Source organism: Hyalella azteca, unplaced genomic scaffold (genome assembly GCF_000764305.2).
Source record: "Hyalella azteca isolate HAZT.00-mixed unplaced genomic scaffold, Hazt_2.0.2 contig10027, whole genome shotgun sequence".
NCBI lineage: Eukaryota > Metazoa > Arthropoda > Malacostraca > Amphipoda > Hyalellidae > Hyalella > Hyalella azteca.
Genome location: NW_025940079.1, coordinates 92,250 through 111,391, shown reverse-complemented (window position 1 = coordinate 111,391; position 19,142 = coordinate 92,250). Strand labels below are relative to the sequence as shown.

General features: G+C 38.6%; 2 protein-coding genes across 2 annotated transcripts in view; one reads left to right on the top strand and one right to left on the bottom strand.

The window, feature by feature from the left end:
• The window catches only part of LOC108679845 (procollagen-lysine,2-oxoglutarate 5-dioxygenase 1-like), a gene marked incomplete at its 5' end in the record, with an annotated part of 90,770 nt that overhangs the window by 25,124 nt on the left and 46,504 nt on the right, over nucleotides 1-19,142 (top strand). The gene's annotated exons all lie outside the window — the stretch shown is intronic.
• Nucleotides 5,723-15,591, bottom strand: LOC125178474 (immunoglobulin domain-containing protein oig-4-like). The gene is made up of 3 exons (XM_047882263.1): nucleotides 15,372-15,591; nucleotides 12,772-12,921; nucleotides 5,723-6,270 (listed from the first exon to the last, which is right to left on the bottom strand). The coding sequence occupies exons 1-3, from the start codon at nucleotides 15,534-15,536 to the stop codon at nucleotides 6,112-6,114; spliced, it is 474 nt and encodes a 157-aa protein (XP_047738219.1). The 5' UTR covers nucleotides 15,537-15,591; the 3' UTR covers nucleotides 5,723-6,111.

Below are 19,142 nucleotides of genomic sequence, written 5' to 3'. Positions count from 1 at the left end.
AAATGCAGTTAATTAGTTTGAAAACTTTTGAAATTTTTCAAGATAAGAAAGTTTTGAACTTTGTTCATACTATCAGCCAGCGTCGATACTAATGTACAAAAATGTCGTGCGAGTTCACATGCAGATATAAGTTATCTCTCAAGAGTTTTAGTAAAGAAAAATCTTGTTAATATCTAACATCAATTATCTTTACCGTATGTGAACGAATCGAAAATTCACTCGAAAAATTCCATCAAAAAAGAAATATGTGAAAAACATTCCGACCCTGAACTGTCATCATTTAAATAGTGAGATAAAAATTAATGCTCATTGTCTTAATATCAGTTTACAAATGAATTATTTATCGAAACGCTTCAACTGACGTATATACCGTCATTCACTGTATGAATGAAATTCATTGCATTCATTGTATAATGCAATTCATCCTATGTATTGTTGCTACTTTCATCGCTTAGCTATGCTTGTTCTGTTTGCTTCTCCGTGTTTTGATTACTACCTGGAAATTTCAAGTTAAATGAATGTGTTAATCTTAACTTTTCCCAAATTGCTTTGATCGAAATAAAACTGAGGATTTCTTCTGAAATCTTGATTTTTTTTGCGACACATGCGCAAAAAAAAAATGAAAATAATTTTGCAATTGTGATCGTGAGTTTAAGAACTCGATTTTAAACTCGGCTACATATCATTTAAACTATATATTGTACTATTTATTACTTACGTATGAAGGCTTTACACAAATTGCGTTAAATAGGATGCGATTTACGCTCGCTGCACCGCATTCACGTGATTGATTTTGCGCATAATATACATTTTTATTTGTTGAATAATGATTGCGTAACACATTACTAGTGTTCGTTCTAACCTCAAAAATGTTTTCGTTATCGGGTGGGTGAGCTTAATGAAATCAGTTAAAAAATGTTACAGGCTTCCGAACACGTCGTTGACGTTGTGCATTAGAAATTTTAATGAACAAATGAATTAAATATCAGTTTTTATTATCTATTTTTTTAATCTCGATTGTCTTTAAGATTCATTAAATTATAGTTAGCATGAAAAGTATTTGTATTTCAATTTATTCGGATGCAAAATCGCACTGTTAGAAAAAATCACCGTTAAACGGTATTATGGGCGTTTCAGTGACCGGCCGGCACGTGAAAATAAACACCGTGTCGCCGTTTTTATTCCAATTTTACACTAGAAATCTGTGTAACATTTAAAAAAATGGCGAAACGGTCCATTTTCACGTGCCGGCTGGTTATTAGAACCGAGGTAAGACCGTTTTTAGCGCATTTTCTCATTTATGGAAAAAATGGAGCTATTGTGCTCGTCATGTCCGTCCGTGACGTCCGTCCGTGACTTCACGTCACGTACGGACGAGAAAATGCGCTCTCTGTCACTCACTGCAGTTAGTACTGAGTTATATTTTTTCACTGTTTTTTCGAACCGTGTTGTTGAATCGATCCTCATCGATGGCGATTCATTATCAATTCATATCTCATCGGCTGCGACCTAAATCCGAATGAAAACCTTCATTACTACTGAACTTCAGTTATTTATTGTTGAATAATTGAATAGAACTATTAATAGTTTTATTACTAATACTAGTTAACCGTGAAATACATCAAAATGCATCGGGTAGTATACCAATAAGTTTGTAATAAGTAGAATAACTGCTGTGTAAATAGGTACTTGTAATAATAGAATAAGTACGGTTTGTACTTTATGTATGTGTGTAAATACATACAATACAATAAAATTAGTCTCACGCTCACACTAAAATTGGCTTTTTCATTACAGGTGGCCAAAGCTAGACCGTGTATGGCCTCTCATAAGTCGACTATGTTTTCTAACATTATTTGAGTTAGATGACGGTTTAATTAAATGAATAAATGATGTAATGTGCACACTTAACAAGGTTTGTTTTGACCGTCCAGCGAGCCGTTAAACGTCCCTGTTAATTAGGTTACCAGGGCTCAGCAGTTACCTTGGCAACCGAATTACCAACAGCCTTAATGAGCCCACCTTGTTAACCTGACTTTGAATGAGCCCAACTTGTTAACCTGGCCACAAATGAGTCCACCTTGTTACCCTGGCCCTGATTGAGCCCACCTTGATCATCTAAGCCCTAATGAGCCCACCTTGTCAATATGGCTTCAAATGAGCCCACCTTGTACATGACAAGCCCTAAATTAGTCCACCTTGATCATAATATCATAATAAGCCCTAAATTAGCCCACCTTGTTATCCTGGCTTTGAGTGAGCCCAACCCTATTCACCTGCCTCTGAGTGAGCCCAACCCTATTCACCCAATTTGTAGGGTTTGTAAATGATAGCGCAAGCATGCAGTCATCACGCTATGTTAGTGATCACGCAATGATAGCGCAAGCATGCAGTCATCACGCTATGTTAGTGATCACGCAATGATAGCGCAAGCATGCATTGATCACGCATAGATAGCAAGAACAAAACATGCGCAGATGATGCGTGTCATCATCGGCAGGTTCTGCATCTCTTTATCATCCGGGAAATTTCGCTCTGCCCAAAGGATATTTTTAGGATAGAAATCTTTTAACAATCAAATCTCATAAGCTATAATAGAGGAACGTATTCATTAATTTAGCATTCAAATTTTTATTTTTTAAGTGCGACGCTTCGTTGTATTATGTTTCTTGCTTCAATTATGCGTTTTTCAATGGGATGAACGTTGGAGAATAACTTGTTATGATGTTAATTAATTAGTTTCTTTCATTTACCGATCTCAATTATGTCGCTTCCACTCTACCTCACGTGGCGTCAGCAGGGTCAACTCGCTTGTTATCCCGCGATAGCAGGATCAACTCGCTTGTTATCCCGCGATAGCAGGGTCAACTCGCTTGTTATCCCGCGATAGCANCAGTTTTGCTGCAGTAACTGCCCCTAATTACCCCAGTTTTGCTGCAGTAACTGCCCCTAATTACCCCAGTTTTGCTGCAGTAACTGCCCCTAATTACCCCAATTTTGCTGCAGTAACTGCCCCTAATTACCCCAGTTTTGCTGCAGTAACTGCCCCTAATTACCCCAGTTTTGCTGCAGTAACTGCCCCTAATTACCCCAATTTTGCTGCAGTAACTGCCCCTAATTACCCCAGTTTTGCTGCAGTAACTGCCCCTAATTACCCCAGTTTTGCTGCAGTAACTGCCTCTAATTACCCCAGTCTTGGTGCAGTAACTGCGCCTAATTACCTCAGTTTTGCTGCAGTAACTGCGCCTTATTACCCTAGTTTTTATGCAGTAACTGCGCTTAATTATCCCATTATTTTTACGGTAAATGCTCCTAATATTTATTGCAGTAACCGCACCTAATTACCTCAGTATTATTGCGGTAACTGCTCCTAATATTTATCGCAGTAACCACACCTAATTACCCCAGCATTATTACAGTAACTGCCCTAATATTTATTACAGTAACCGCGCCGAATTACACCAGCATTATTACAGTAACTGCCCTAATTCAGCTTGAATATGCTGATGATTATGATGCTTGAGGTAAATGCACGCCCAATGGTCGAACTGACTGGGAACTTCCCGTGTATATATAGTGTTTAAATTGGTGGTTAGTTTCATCCCTCGTAATGAAAGGTTTTGAGAATGTTCGTAATAAAAATTATGTTTCTTTATGTTTTTTAGTGATTATTATCGTGAAGCACGACAGTGCTGTCAGTATCCCGCGCTCAGCCGTACTGCAAATAAAAATATAACTCAGTACTCACTGCAGTGAGTGACTGAGCGCATTTTCTCGTCGACGAAAACGTGAAGTCACGGACGGACAGACAGACGGAAATGGCGAGCACAATAGTGCATTTTTTCCATAAATGAGACAATGCGCTAAAAACCTTCATCGTTGAGGTTGTTTTTTTTACGTGTTCTATATAATATTTACTACTGTTCTTCTAACGCAAATGAACAGCTAAACTTTATTTGCAGTTCTAGAACTCGCTCGAGTCCTAGTTCAGACTTCTAGTGCGGAGGACTGCTCAAGTACTAGGTCTGACTTCTGGTGCGAATGAACTGCTTAAGTTCTAGTTCTGACTTCTGGTGCGAATGAACTGCTTAAGTTCAAATTCTGACTTCTGGTGCGAATGAAATGCTTAAGTTCTAGTTCTGACTTCTGGTGCGGATTTAGTGCACATTTTGATAAGGTTTGATTATTATCTCGTTTGTTCTGATGAAAGAGAAGACCAGTCGAGTTGAATATGAACATTTTTTCATTCAATTCGTGCATTGAATGTACTATGCAAAATGCAAACACAATTCTAGTTGCTGACATATTATTCATGTATTTGAAAAATTTGTTTGAGGTTATTCCCAGTTTGCTGAGAATATGCATTTTTATTGTAAAACGAACATTCTAATTGTAAAGTGAGACTATTGAATGTAATATAGGAATTTTTCATGAAAAATTACATTTCTAAATTAAAATTGTCATTTTCAATGGTAAATGAATATTTTTACTGTAAAGTAACCCTTACTACTGTATAGTAAGCCTTATTACTGTAAAGTAAGCCGTATTACTGTGAAGTAAGCATCTTTACTGTAAAGTAACCCTTACTACTGTATAGTAAGCCTTATTACTGTAAAGTAAGCCGTATTACTGTGAAGTAAGCATCTTTACTGTACAGGAACCCTTATTACTGTATAGTAAGCCTTATTATTGTAAAAAGCGTTTTACTGTAAATTAGGTATTTTTACAGAAAATGAATTTTTTTAATGTAAAATAAGCTCTTTTGGCTGTTCTATAGTCATGAGAATAGAGACCATACGTGAGTGGTGGCTAAAATATGCATGAATAGGAAAATGTTGTAGGTTAATTTAACAGGTTATGGCAAAAACAGAAACTCTATATTTCGTTTCCAGTTTAGCTTACAAAGAATAATTATTTCTCTCATAGACCAGGAATAATTATTTATCTAATATACTATGAATAATTATTATTTGTCTCACAGACTATGAATTAAATGTAGCATAGTCTACAATGGGAGATATAAACGGTTGTTACGACCAGCTTATTCATTCCTGGGAAATGCCACTATAGTTGCATACGTTGAATAAGACAATAGAATAACGTTCGAGTATATTGAGAACGTATTTTTATATTGAATAGCCCTATATTACTGGACCCTGAAAACATGCTTTATATGTTGTAACATTCATCCTAAATTGACATCGGCGCTTGCAGCTTGATTTTTATTAATTTTTCAATATACAAGATTTATATATTTCCTTACGTAACATAAAGTACGCCTATGAGTTTATCACATATATTACTTATTGATCTAATGATACTAAATCGTCAGTGCTATATATGATGCAAGATAATACTTCGATGATACACATATAATGATTATATGACTACGGTAAAAATTCTTAAGCTAAAGATAAATCAGAAAGATTTCTTACACGAAGGACACTATAGGCACATACTCTGATGGTTCGTAGGAAAAACCGAAATAAATCTTTTTCCTCTTGATAAATAAGAATTCATCAATAATTTAGTCACAAAATATGTTGAGTTAGGGTTTAAATACAGATTATAGAAATTTCTAATGCGAGATAGAAATTATTTTTTAAACCCTAGACTTTGACGGTGAAACTTGATCTATGAAACTTTTTTATCCAAATCTTACGTTGAAACAATTGAATTTCGTACTATATTTTTTTGGAACCGAGCAACTAATTTAAAAAAAATAGTCATGAAGCCGACGCAACTATTTTCTTTCTAATAAATTAATTGTTCATCTAGAGTATAGTTTATTCTCTTAGTTCTCGGCGTAGGTTTTATTAACATCTAGTATTTTGTGTTAACATCTAGTATTTTGTGTTAACATCTATTATTTTGTGTTAACATCTAATATTTTGTGTAAACATCTAGTATTTTGTGTTAACATCCAGTATTTTGTGTTGACATCTAGTATTTTGTATCAACATCTAGTATTTTGTGTTAACATCCAGTATTTTGTGTTAACATCGAGTATTTTGAGTTAACATCGAGTATTTTGTGTTAACATCTAATATTTTGTGTTAACGTCTAGTATCTCGCGTCTCCAACATCCTGCTAGCTGGAAGGACGCGCCTGTTATTCAAACTCCAAGGAGTAGTCGGCCATGAATCCTTTGCTGTCCACCGCATATTTGTTGTTGGCTTGACACTCGTAGTATCCTGCGTCCATCTGTGTCGCAGGATCGATCTCCATCTTGCTTTTGATGCTCTTAGGATCCTCATCATATTCGTGGAGCTGTCGGGAAAACAAGGTCTTAGTGAAGAGGTAAACATGTGTTGTCGGGACAACAAGGTCTTAGTGAAGTGGTAAACATGGGTTTTCGGGACAACAAGGTCTTAGTGAAGTGGTAAACATAGGTTGTCGGGACAACAAGGTCTTAGTGAAGGGGTAAACATGGGTTGTCGGGACAACAAGGTCTTAGTGAAGAGGTAAACATGAGTTGTCGGGACAACAAGGTCTTAGTGAAGGAGTAAACATGGCTTGTCTAGTCAAATTGGAGCATGTTCCACTAACTACCCTGATTTTTAGCCTTTTAGGGAGTAAACTAAGAATTTTAGTTAACTTCATCTTTCAAAAAATTATGGGAAAGATAAGGAAATTAGGTTATGTTGTAGAATAGAATCTTACCACCAAGCATCTGACAGTAGAATAATGTCGATTAAACGTTATTTCAGCGAAATCAACGTTGTTTCAACGGCGTTTGCATAGAGGGTTTATTATAATCAAAATTTGGACCCGTACAATGTAATATTTGCTCTGTAATTCCTAACTGAAATTGCAAAATAGTCAACTGATTGTCCTAAGATCTCTTAAAGGGCTTCAGGTGACAGGATCACAATTTGAAGGAAATGAGCCCGAGATAAAATAATGGATTAATTTATGAAAAGTATTAAAGGGAAACTAAATTATAAAAGTTGGTTTTTTTATTTATGCAGTAGATAACGGAAACCTTCTCGTAGTGGGTTTAACTCAATAAATGATAAATTAGCATTTTAGGAAGAACGGTAACAATATTGAAATAATTATAATTAATCAGAATGAATTGTATAATAAATAGAACAAGCTTAATCGTGATTTACAGAATACCGTAGTATTTAGAAAACTGATGCACAGTGATGAATGTTTAAATTTTGTGCGCCGAATGGGAAATTTATAAACAAAAATTCAACCAAGACAATGCGGAGGCCAGTTCAGTTTATGAATATGAATTAATATGAATAAGTCAAAATGAATATTATGAATGAATATGAATAAGTCTAAATGAATATGAATGAATATGAATAAGTCAAAATGAATAAGATAAAATATCATCAAGTACGAATCAAATGATCTATAAATCGTATGGCTAATGTGAAGGATTTACCATTAAGCATAAATTTGGTTAAGATGAAGCCACAGATAATTCCAAACAAGCCTTGAATATTTTTCAGGTAATTGCGCCTCTAATGATAAATAATTGGAAATTTGATCACGAAATATAAGAACAATAATTAAAGTTTATTGTCGATGAGTTTGCCGAACTGGAGAAGTCTTAAAACTTCGATGCCACTTGATTATTATTATTATCGTGCAGCGATAATAATAAAACTACTTTTTACAGCGCCGTCAAAATTGCGATGAATTGTCGTTTCAAAAACATATGCGTATTTTCATAGTGGATATATACAGGGTGAACCAGAATTAACTGACCCTGTAATTTGTTAATAAATAAAAAACTAAGAACGTTATGAAGTTGAAACTTGTTTTATTTAAAAGAAGAACATTTTTATGGTAATATTGTATCCTGGTTAAAATATTGTATACTATTACAATATTTTATTATTGTATTAGTTAGAATATTTATTATGTATTAATAATATGTATTAGTTGAAATATTGTATGTAATATTGTATCCTAGTTAGTTATTGTATCCTAAAAACTAGGATACAATATTACCATAAAAATGTTCTTCTTTTAAATAAAACAAGTTTCAACTTCATAACGTTCTTAGTTTTCTATTTATTAACAAATTAAAAGGGTCAGTTAATTCTGGTTCACCCTATGTATAGGATATAGCCCACCTACCGAACCAATCTTGTTCTAGATGACATACACAAGTGCAAATAATGCTTCGTTAATTGGACAAAGTCTCGCTTACGTATCTCTGGGGCCGTATTATCAGAACTTCGTAAGTACGCAAAATCGACTTACGAGTGGCGTTGCTATGACAACGTAATACTAGCGGTGGTATTATAAAAACATTTGCGCAGGAAAAATTTGCGCGGGAAAAAAATTTAGGCTTTTAGCCAAGACTTACTTACGAAAGTTCTGATAATGCCAAAATTAGGGTGTATTTACGTACTACAGAACTTTTTTGTCGTAAGTACAAAAAGTTACGAAGTTTTGATAATCCGGCCTCTGAGTGGCACGCCCGGCTATAACGTATCGGGCGTGTGGTTTTGACAGCAACAACGTTTCGCTCCCGCGCCCCAGGATGCAGGCTGAGACAGCTCCATTAGCGCGTATGTCGGAAGCTGAGTATACTCAGTGCTAATACTGATCGAAGACAAGGCTTTACAATTTACATGATTTTACATGACGAAAAAAAATCAGAAATTCATAGCCGCGCAATGACAATAGGAATTTAAGTGCGATAGCCGGGCGGTTTCTTTCAGTGCATTCATGAAAAAATATAACTCAGTACTCACTGCAGTAAGTGACAGAGAGCGCATTTTTTCGTCGACGAAAACGTGAAGTCCACAGACGGACATCACGGACAGACGGACAGACGGACATGGCGAACACAATAGTGCATTTTTTCCATCGATGAGAAAATGCGCTAAAAATGGGTGATACTGCCCAAATAATAACTCGCTTTCTATCGTAGCACTAATTCGTCTTTTTTCCGGGTCGGGTTGACGCACAAAAAAATCGCATCGATATGTGGAGTCGGGTTGACGCACACAAAAAATTTACATGGCTATTTGGACAACGTCTGACTCATTTCTCTGGGTGTGTGGTGGCTAAGCGGCTCAATGCACTCACCGGTCAATTCATCACCTATCAATTTTTTTACTGTCAGTGGTACAATATGCATGACATATTTCCCGATAAATTTTCTTGTGGGAAATAAATGACCGAACAGTTTCATCACTTTTTAAAACGTTACTCGAGGCGCAATATAAAATTGTTATTTATGACGCCTTTCCAGTCCGGCAGTAAAAAATAAAAATAATTACTCCAGCGGTCAAAAAAAATTGTAATGTCAAAGGTCCGTTCAACAACTCAAATGTTCAGTCCATTGAGGCGAATTCAATCCCCACTGTAACGTAATTCAACTGCGATGCAAAAAACACGTCATGTTAGTGAAGAACAATTTCCGGAATTCATTTCTGTTCGCTGAATTCGATTTCCGGCGAAAACTGTCGCCAATTGTTGACGTTGTATGGCCGTGTTGCGAGGCTGCAAACTTCAGACACAAACTTTGCTGGCTGATAAGTTGGAAGGAAATCTCTGAGCTTCAAGTTCCTCTCTAGTTGTTCAAGTTAACAAAGTTGGACGCTCTCTTACAAAGTATCGAGTGCCGGCACCAGATGTTGGAGTACTTTTGTATTCTGACGTGATATGTGACGTGAAAGTGACGTGATAGTGACGTGATAATACGGCAGTGATAGTGACGTGATAGTGCGTTAGTGATAGTGACGTGATAGTGCGTCAGTGATAGTGAGGTGATATTGCGTTATAGTGATAGTGACGTGATAGTACGTCAGTAATAGTGACGTGATATAGTGCGTCAGTGATAGTGACGTGATAATACGTCAGTGATAGTGACGTGATAGTGACGTGATAGTGACGTGATAGTGCGTTAGTGATAGTGACGTGATAGTGCGTTAGTGATAGTGACGCACTATCAAGAAACACTAAGATATTCCATCTTGGTATTTCAAGTATGTAAATAATATCTTCAAGATAGACAGTTCCACTGAGTTAGAACAAAAATCCCCATACGAATTCCAGTCTTTCCCTCACGTGGGGAAGACGGACGGCCTCGTTTAGTCCCCGCTGCTGCATTAATAGGCTCTTCTCTAGGAAAATCTCAAAGCCCCAGATTACCACTGCAGCCGCAGGATTTAGTCATGGCTGGGAGAAGATTTTCACGCTGGATTTGGTTAAATTATTCAGCTCTTTTTGACGCTGGATTTGGCTTAGTTAGGTAGCTTTTTTTGACGCTGGATTTGGTTTAGTTAGGCAGCTCATGTTCACGCTGGATTTAGTTAGGCAGCTCTTTTTGACTCTGGATTTAGTTAGGCAGCCCTTTTTGACGCTGGATTTAGTTAGGCAGCTCTTTTTCACGCTGGATTTGGTTAAATTAGGCAGCTCTTTATGACGCAGGATTTGGTTTAGTTAGGCAGCTCTTTTTCACGTGCTCTTTTTGACGCTGGATTTGGTTTAGTTAGGCAGCTCTTTTTGACACTGGATTTGGTTTAGTTAGACAGCTCTTTTTGACGCTGGATTTGGTTAAGTTAGGCAGCTCTTTTTGACGCTGGATTTGGTTTAGTTAGGCAGCTTCTTTTGACGCTGGATTTTGTTGAATTTGGATTATTGTTTGGTGCTGAATTTTGTCGAGTTTCGAAGCTCTTTATAAAATTAATATTTGCTACAGTTTGGAAGAACTTTTTCTCGTTTACTTTAGTCCAATTTAGAAGCTCATCTTAACGCTGAACTTGGTCAGGTTGGAATCTTTTTGCAGCCTCTGGATTTGTTTTATATTAGAAGCTCTTTCCACACAGGACTTAGTGGGCTTAATTAGAGAGGTCATTTTAGCCTGTCTCTGTCGGGTTTGAAAACTCTTTTTGACGCAGCAGTTGATCGGGTTTGGAAAAACTTTTTACCATCGACTGTGACGGGGTTTGAAGCTCTTTTTCATGCCTGATTTTATCCAGTTTGAGAGCTCATTTTCACGCTTGATTTGATTGAATTTGAAATATTTTAATCACTCTCAACTTATTCATGTTTGAAAGCTCTTTTTCACGCCGGATTTGTTCGGGCATGTAAGCTCTTTTATATTTTCGCGTTCAATTTGACTTACCAATCCTTTTTTGTTTTTCCCAAATGACCGTTTTTTATCTCCAACTCAACCCTTCTACCAAAAATATTTTTAATTTATTTCCTCCTAGATATTGTCACCGATATTGTTCACCTTCCCCGAGCTCATTTTCACGCAGAAATTCTCAGTTTTCTATATACGTCTAATCTAATCCCCAACAAGTCCCCCCCATTCCCTGCGAGATTGCCTTGGGACAAATTGCCTCATCTATTTCCCTGCGAGCTCCAAGCCCCGGACAAATATCTATTCGGTGCCAGCGACGTGAAACAATCACCGTAATCTCTCATAATCCAACATTATATATTAATAGTTTCTGTCTGCAAAAATATCAGAAAAGATGCCAACAATAATATCGTTAAATTTTATTGCAAATCGCTGCACATAAGTAATTTTTTAGGTGAAATTATTGTATTTTTGTATTATTTGTACAGTATTATTTTGATTCTTTGCTTATTACTGCTTGTTTGTGGGTAAATATTTTGTTCAGTTAGTGACATATTTTTTTATCCACTGCACAGGTGTTCCCCCAGCACTCCCCAGTAATTCATCCACTGCACATGTGTTCCCCCAACACTCCCCAGTAATTCATCCACTGCACAGGTGTTCCCCCAACACTCCCCTGTAATTCATCCACTGCACAGGTGTTCCCCAACACTCCCCTTAATTCATCCACTGCACAGGTGTTCCCCCAACACTCCCCCGTAATTCATCCACTGCACATGTGTTCCCCCAACACTCCCCCGTAATTCATCCACTGCACATGTGTTCCCCCAACACTCCCCCGTAATTCATCCACTGCACAGGTGTTCCTCCAACACTCCCCTGTAATTCATCTAGTGTTTCCTCAATAAATTTTCCAGAGGGCTCATTGCCGCTTCCCCAAGGGACGGAGAGTTTCCCATGGGGCCCGAGATTGTCTTCCAGGTTCCAGCAGCATTAATTAATGGAGTAGACCATTAATTAATGGCCTTCCCCCTCCCCACCATACGTAATCAACTCCCCCTTCTCATTTTCTTTCTATGCTAGTAAATTTTCCGTGCGTATGCACCAAAAATTCGAGATTACAAATTATCCAAATCGGGTGTCACTGATTCTGGAACCATCACCATGTCCCTCTCACACCCCAAGCCCTCTAACACCATGGACCTTCTAACTCCACGGCTCTCTCATACCACGGACCTCATACCATCTAATTACAGTCTCTGTGATCTACAACCCGTTATTTAGAGCGGCTTATTGCACCACGCGCACGACGTTTTTATTCGATAATGACGTTCCTGACGCTCAAATATAGACAAATGTTTCACGTGTGATACACGGACGACGTGCGGCCGTCGTAAGTGCGGCGAACCTGCACGCTGAGTTGATCAGATTCTCTTAATGCTCTGTTACAACCTCCGGCGCAATCAATGGCAGCCCAATGGGTAATTATTTCACTGCTGACGTTGCGTAAAATACGGCGTCTGCTCACGCAGGGCCTGTGCTGCGTAAAATACGGCGTCTGCTCACGCAGGGCCTGTGCTGCGTAAAATATGGCGTCTGCTCATATACGGGGCTACCGCTGCGTATAATACGGCGTCTGAATTGTTAAAATATACTGTATCTGGTATAACGTACAGCTTGTATGACATACAGCTGGTATAACGCACCTGCAGGAAGGAGTGGGCGTACAGTTCGATGCCGTTCTTATACCAGGTGATGTGTGGCACAGGGTCCCCCGTGGCGGTGCACATGAAGACGATCTTCCTGCCCAGGATGTACTCAGTCTCGAAGTGCGACCACCACGTGATCTTGGCGGCCTGCAATGTTAGGGTCGTTTTAGGGGCGAGTTAGGGTCGTGTTAGGGGCATATTAGGGCCGTGTTAGGGGCGTGCCAATGATCGTCACGTGATCTTGGCGGCCTGCAATCTTAGGGTCGTTTTAGGGGCGAGTTTGGGACGTGTTAGGGACGTGTTAGGGCCGTGTTAGGGGCATGTTAAGGGCGTGCTAATGACCGTCACGTGATCTTGGCGGCCTGCAATGTTAGGGTCGTGTTAGACGCATGTTAGGGGCGTGCTAATGACCGTCACGTGATCTTGGCAGTCTGCAATGTTAGGGTCGTATTAGGAGCATGTTAGGGGCGTACTAATGACCGTCACGCGATCTTGGCGGCCTGTAATTTTAAGGCCGTGTTAGGGGCATGTTAAGGGCGTGCTAATGACCGTCACGTGATCTTGGCGGCCTGCAATGTTAGGGCCGTGTTAGGGGCGTGTTAGTGACCATCCTGTGATCTTTGTGCCAGTAATGTTAGGGACGGGTTAGTGAAGTGTTAGGAATGTGTTTGTATCGCGTTGGTGAGTGTGATGAAGTGACGCCACTATAACAGATCGACAAGTTCTGATACACACGAACGATCACTATCAATCCGAATCGTTAATTTGATAATGTAATAGTAGCCCGTTGTGACACTTCTTTATGATTAAAATTGCATTTGTTTACTCGAAATTTCACTTGCATAAGTCGTGACTAGTTTGCTCATTTTTCGAGCTCTTCGGTGCTTGATCTATGTATGCATTGTCAAAAAATCTTAATTGGAAAAATGACGTAAATCAAAATTTGTCCGAACAGGCATCTGAAGTTGAAACTTGTTCAGACATCTGAACAAGTTTTCTAATGAAACTTGTTTAAGTGAAATTAAATATTAATCAACGACGTTTCAACGAAATCAGTCAACGTCGTTTCAACGAATTTTATTTCTTATCTATGTTGTTTCAACGTCATTTGAATGGAGGCTTCTGTTTACGTAAAAGTAAAATGTGTTGTGTAAAATTTCTGTTTGCATAACAAAAACTTTTTGAATTTGAAATGATTTTTGAAAAAAGTATTGAATTTGTTTATTCCCTGCGGAGTGCCTGCAATGCTGGCAGGACAGAGGGCCAGGAACTGACGGCGATCTGACAGGAAATGACGGGAGCCGCTGTGACAGGAAGCGTCTCATTGAGTCAATAACGCAGAGAAGCGTCTGTCTTTTTCTGAGTGTCGAGTGTAGACGGTATATGGTCTGTCGATGTGTCTGTCAATTCCTAGATGTCGAGTGTAGACGGTATATGGTCTGTCGATGTGTCTGTGAATTCGTAGATGTCGAGTGTAGACGGTATATGGTCTGTCGATGTGTCTGTCAATTCTTAGATGTCGAGTATAGACGGTATATGGTCTGTCGATGCGTCTGTCAATTCCTAGATGTCGAGTGTAGACGGTATATGGTCTGTCGATACGTCTGTCTTTTTCTGAGTGTGGAGTGTAGACGGTATATGGTCTGTCGAAGTGTCTGTCAATTCCTAGATGTCCAGTGTAGACGGTATATGTTTTGTCAATGCGTCTGTCAATTCCTAGATGTCGAGTGTAGACGGTATATGGTCTGTCGATGCGTCTGTCAATTACTAGATGTCCAGTATAGCCGGTATATGGTTTGTCGATAAGTCTGTCAATTCCTAGATGTCGAGTGTAGACGGTATATGGTTTGTCAATGCGTCTGTCAATTCCTAGATGTCGAGTGTAGACGGTATATGCCCTATCGATTAGTCTGTCTGTAGTACGCTGTACGTTACGGCATGTAACGTATCGTAGGATCGCACCCTAATCTATTATGGATACATTATAGTATTACTCATAATTAATTCCGTCTTCGTGGTCATATTACTCACCATAACTCATTACTCCTGTCTTTTTAGCCGTGATACTCACCTTAAATCGCCATTACTCACCATTAATTGCTATATTTCATCATTAATCACCATTACCTGTCATCATTCAATATAACTCAAGATTTCTCATTACTTATCATTGCCCACCATTACTTACGTCCTGGTAGTCATACCCAACAAAATTCAGATACTGGCCCGATTCTGCATCAGGTGCCGCCCAGGACTCGGGGAGCGCGTAAATCAGCCGCTAATATTCGCCTCGACCGAGCTTGAAATGCAGCCTTCGACAAACCCTTGTCATACTGAGAAACACTTGTCGTGTTCTTGTCATTCTTTGATGACAGACTTATCATAGTTTTAGGACATTTTCAAGTCGGGAAGGAGATTCTAATCAGACGTTAATTACGATTAGGTGGCCAAGCAGACATAGAATAACTAAGGCGAATATAGCGGTTCCTAGGCAGAAGCCTAGGCGATTCACGAATTTTTGTTCGAGTATTATTCACTATTACTCACTATTACTCTTGATAATTTATCAATACTTATTATTACCCATCATTACTCACGTCCTTGTGGTCATAGTACGCTGTGCTCGCTTCATTCGTCACTCTGGGCAGCCCTCTGAGCCTGTTCCCCCTGCGCCCCCCACGCCGTCCTCCCCCCCTCCGCTGCGCCTCCCCCACCCCCCACACCAGCACCGCCATCACCACCACCGCCGCCCACACCCGCATCGTGATGTTGTTGTTGTTGTTGTTGCTGCTCTTGACTCTTGATTCTTGTTGTTTTTGCTCGTGACTCTTGTTGTTGTTGCTGCTCTTGACTCTTGTTGTTGTTGCTGCTGCTCTTGTTGTTGTTGTTGTTGTTGTTCTTGTTCTTGATTCTTGTTGTTTTTGCTCGTGACTCTTGTTGTTGACTCTCGTTGTTGTTGTTGCTGCTCTTGACTCTTGTTGTTGTTGCTGCTGCTCTTGTTGTTGTTGTTGTTGTTGTTGTTGCTGCTCTTGACTCTTGTTGTTGTTACTACGCTTGATTTTTGTTGTTGCTGTTCTTGATTGTTGTTGCTCTTGATTCTTGTTGTTGTTGCTCCTGACTCTTGTTGTTGTTGCTCCTGACTCTTGTTGTTGTTGCTGCTCTTGATTCTTGTTGTTACTGCTGTGTTTATTTATCTATGTTGTTGTTATTAAGTATTTTGCAAAAGCTCCTACGTAATTGTAGGTTGTTTTTACTCCAGCTGGTGTTGTTTTTGATGATTGTTGTTGATTCTGAGCACTGTTGAATATTTCTTCTTCTGACGAGCTTGTCTGCTGTTGTTGAATTTCAATTTTTCTGTTGAATAATCGAAGTTTTAATCAAAGTAAATGTGTGTACAAAATGTATGTATGATTCAGGCTACAGCAATTAATGCCAGTGAATAGTTGATAATAGTTTTTGAAATTAAATATAATTTAAATTATTTTTTTTTTAAATTTCAGTACGGGATTATGGAGCGGATATACGGCATTGAATTCGCCTTGTTGTTATCGTTTATTATTTAGTTTATATTGTTCTCTTATTTTTTTCTGTTACTTATATTTATATTGTTTCTTTTATCTTAGCATAGGCTTTTTTAAAATTTTATTAAATAGTAATCAAATATTAATTGATGTCTTTGTACTTATATTTTTATTTTGATGCGCATAATACTTTTAAATCGGGTTGATATATAATTGATTATGCACTATGATGAATTTTTTATAATATTATTTGATATTTTTATTACTAGTACCATTAAGTGTTTTTAAATGGTAATATTCACGATATTTGTTAATACTTCCGTTCATGTGGTAAAAATAAATAACCAATTAGTAGATGATTCAGCATTATTCACTGTAAATAATTCAGTCGAACTGTTCACCAATTACAAAGAAAGTTCTAGGTATTATCACAAATGATATTTCATCTTATCATCACAATTTTACATCTCTGTTATCACTTGTCATCATTCATCACTTCTCATCATTCATCAGTTGTCATCATTCATCACTCTACTGACCTGCCTTGCCCGACAGACGTATGCGCGGAAGCTTAAGTTTCCAAGTCCCGAAATAATCGAAAAATACAAGAGAATTTACTAGTATATTATAAATAGATACATAGATATGTTATAAATAATTCAGTGGATGAATTTGTAAAACTTTCATATATAGACAATATGGATACGAAAGCTGTTGCTAGCTAAATTCCAAAGACTTGAATAGCATAAAACTCTATTTGATCGACTATATTAGATAGATAAACTTTGAGGCGTTAATTTTTTAAATCTTAAAAATTTATTACTCTTCACGTTAGTCTTTATTAGCAGAAGTTATATAGAGCTGTGGAAAAAAATATACAGCTGTAAGGATGGCTGATATTAAAATATAAAGGTACAGCTGTAAATCTTACAGACAGCTGTATGGCAAATTTAGAGCTGTAAGGCTGACGTCCAACTGTACAACAGACGTACAGCTGTACAACAGACGTACAGCTGTACAACAGACATACAGCTGTACAACAGACGCACAGCTGTACAACAGACGTACAGCTGTACAACAGACGTACAGCTGTACAACTGACGTTCAGCTGTACAACAGACGTACAGCTGTACAACTGACGTTCAGCTGTACAACAGACGTACAGCTGTACAAGACGTACAGCTGTAAGGCGCCACGCAGCTTTAAACATCTGCCGTTCCTGCCTCTATTTTTTTCTGCGCCAAATTTCTCAGCCGCGAGAACAGAACAGACGCAGCTGCGCGAGATATTGGTTTGCACTTACAGCCAATACTGCTGCAACACCTGGCCAATACTGCTGCAACACCTGGCCAATACTGCTGCAACACCTGGCCAATACTGCTGCAACACCTGGCCAATACTGCTGCAACACCTGGCTAATACTGCTGCAACACCTGGCCAATACTGCTGCAACACCTGGCCAATACTGCTGCAACACCTGGCCAATACTGCTGCAACACCTGGCTAATACTGCTGCAACACCTGGCCAATACTGCTGCAACGCCTAGCCGATACTTCTGCAACACCTGGCCAATACTGCTGCAACACCTGGCCAATACTGCTGCAACACCTGCCAATAATGCTGCAACACCTGCAATACTATTTCAACGCCCCGCCAATATTGCTATATACCTAGCCAATACCGCTTCACTTGCCGATATTTTTACAAAACCTTTCCAACCTTGCCAATACTGTCTCAATTTTTTGCCAATAAAGCTACAACGCCTAGCCAATATTGCTAAAAACCTAGCCAACGCTGCTTCACTTGCCGATATTGGTACAATATCTAGCCAATGCAGTGTCAATTTCTTGCCAATATTGCTGCAACACCTAGCCAATACTGTTTCAACTTCTTGCCAATATTGCTGTAACGTCTAGGCATCCCTTCCGCTCAAAACTCCCACTATCCCATACTGCATATATTATTTCAGTTTACCTTCGAATAATTCTTGCCAAGCGAACTCGTTTCTTAACTGCTCAGTAAATTCAGTCCTTCTTTACCTGCTCAGCTTCTAATAAGTTAATTGCATTTCCCTTACGCAAGAATTGGTTCGGGTTTCTCATTTCCGCTCGAGTGAACCGCTGGAAATAATGATTGCCGGTTGGCACTTGGAAGCAATCCGTCGTGATTTCGGCCACAGCGAGGCAATCAGTTGGCAATCTGCTAGTAATCACTTAGCAATCAGTTGGCAACCTGTCAGCAATCAGTTGGCAATCTGTTGGTAATCTGTTAGCAATCATTTAGCAATCTATTGGCAATCTGATAGCAATCAGTTGCCAATCTGTTGGTAATCAGTAGATAATCTATTAGCAATCAATAAGCAATCAGTTGGTAATCTGTTGGCAATCTGTTAGCAATCAGTTGGTAATCTGTAGGCAATCAGTTGGCAATCTGTCTGCAAATCTGTTAGCAATCAGTAAAAACAAACTTTACTTTAATATTATAAGTTATATTTGATCTCTATCTATTTTAATTACAGCTGATGGGAAGACTTGAAGATAAGCTCTACATATTTCAATATACCTGATGTTAGGTAGCTAGTTTGTACTTAATTATTTAAATTAATTTGTACATTTCTGTAATGACCCAATCTTGAAATAAAATACTTATACACATGCACCAAAATATACGGTCATAACCCTATGTCTCAGCGTCACTAGTGACGTATCTGTAACTTGCTCCACTGCTGCCACTAGCGTCACTAGTGACGTATCTGTAACTTGCTCCACTGCTGCCACTAGCGTCACTAGTGACGTATCTGTAACTTGCTCCACTGCTGCCACTAGCGTCACTAGTGACGTATCTGT

What these genes read in the sequence shown, in the direction of transcription:
- LOC125178474 (XM_047882263.1), bottom strand. Translation starts at nt 15,536, where the DNA reads ATGCGGGTGTGGGCGGCGGTGGTGGTGATGGCGGTGCTGGTGTGGGGG. An exon ending in CGTACTATGACCACAAGGAC is followed by an intron (nt 12,922 to 15,371) that starts GTGAGTAATGAT and finishes CTAACATTGCAG; the next exon opens with GCCGCCAAGATCACGTGGTG. An exon ending in ACGCCCACTCCTTCCTGCAG is followed by an intron (nt 6,271 to 12,771) that starts GTGCGTTATACC and finishes TTTTCCCGACAG; the next exon opens with CTCCACGAATATGATGAGGA.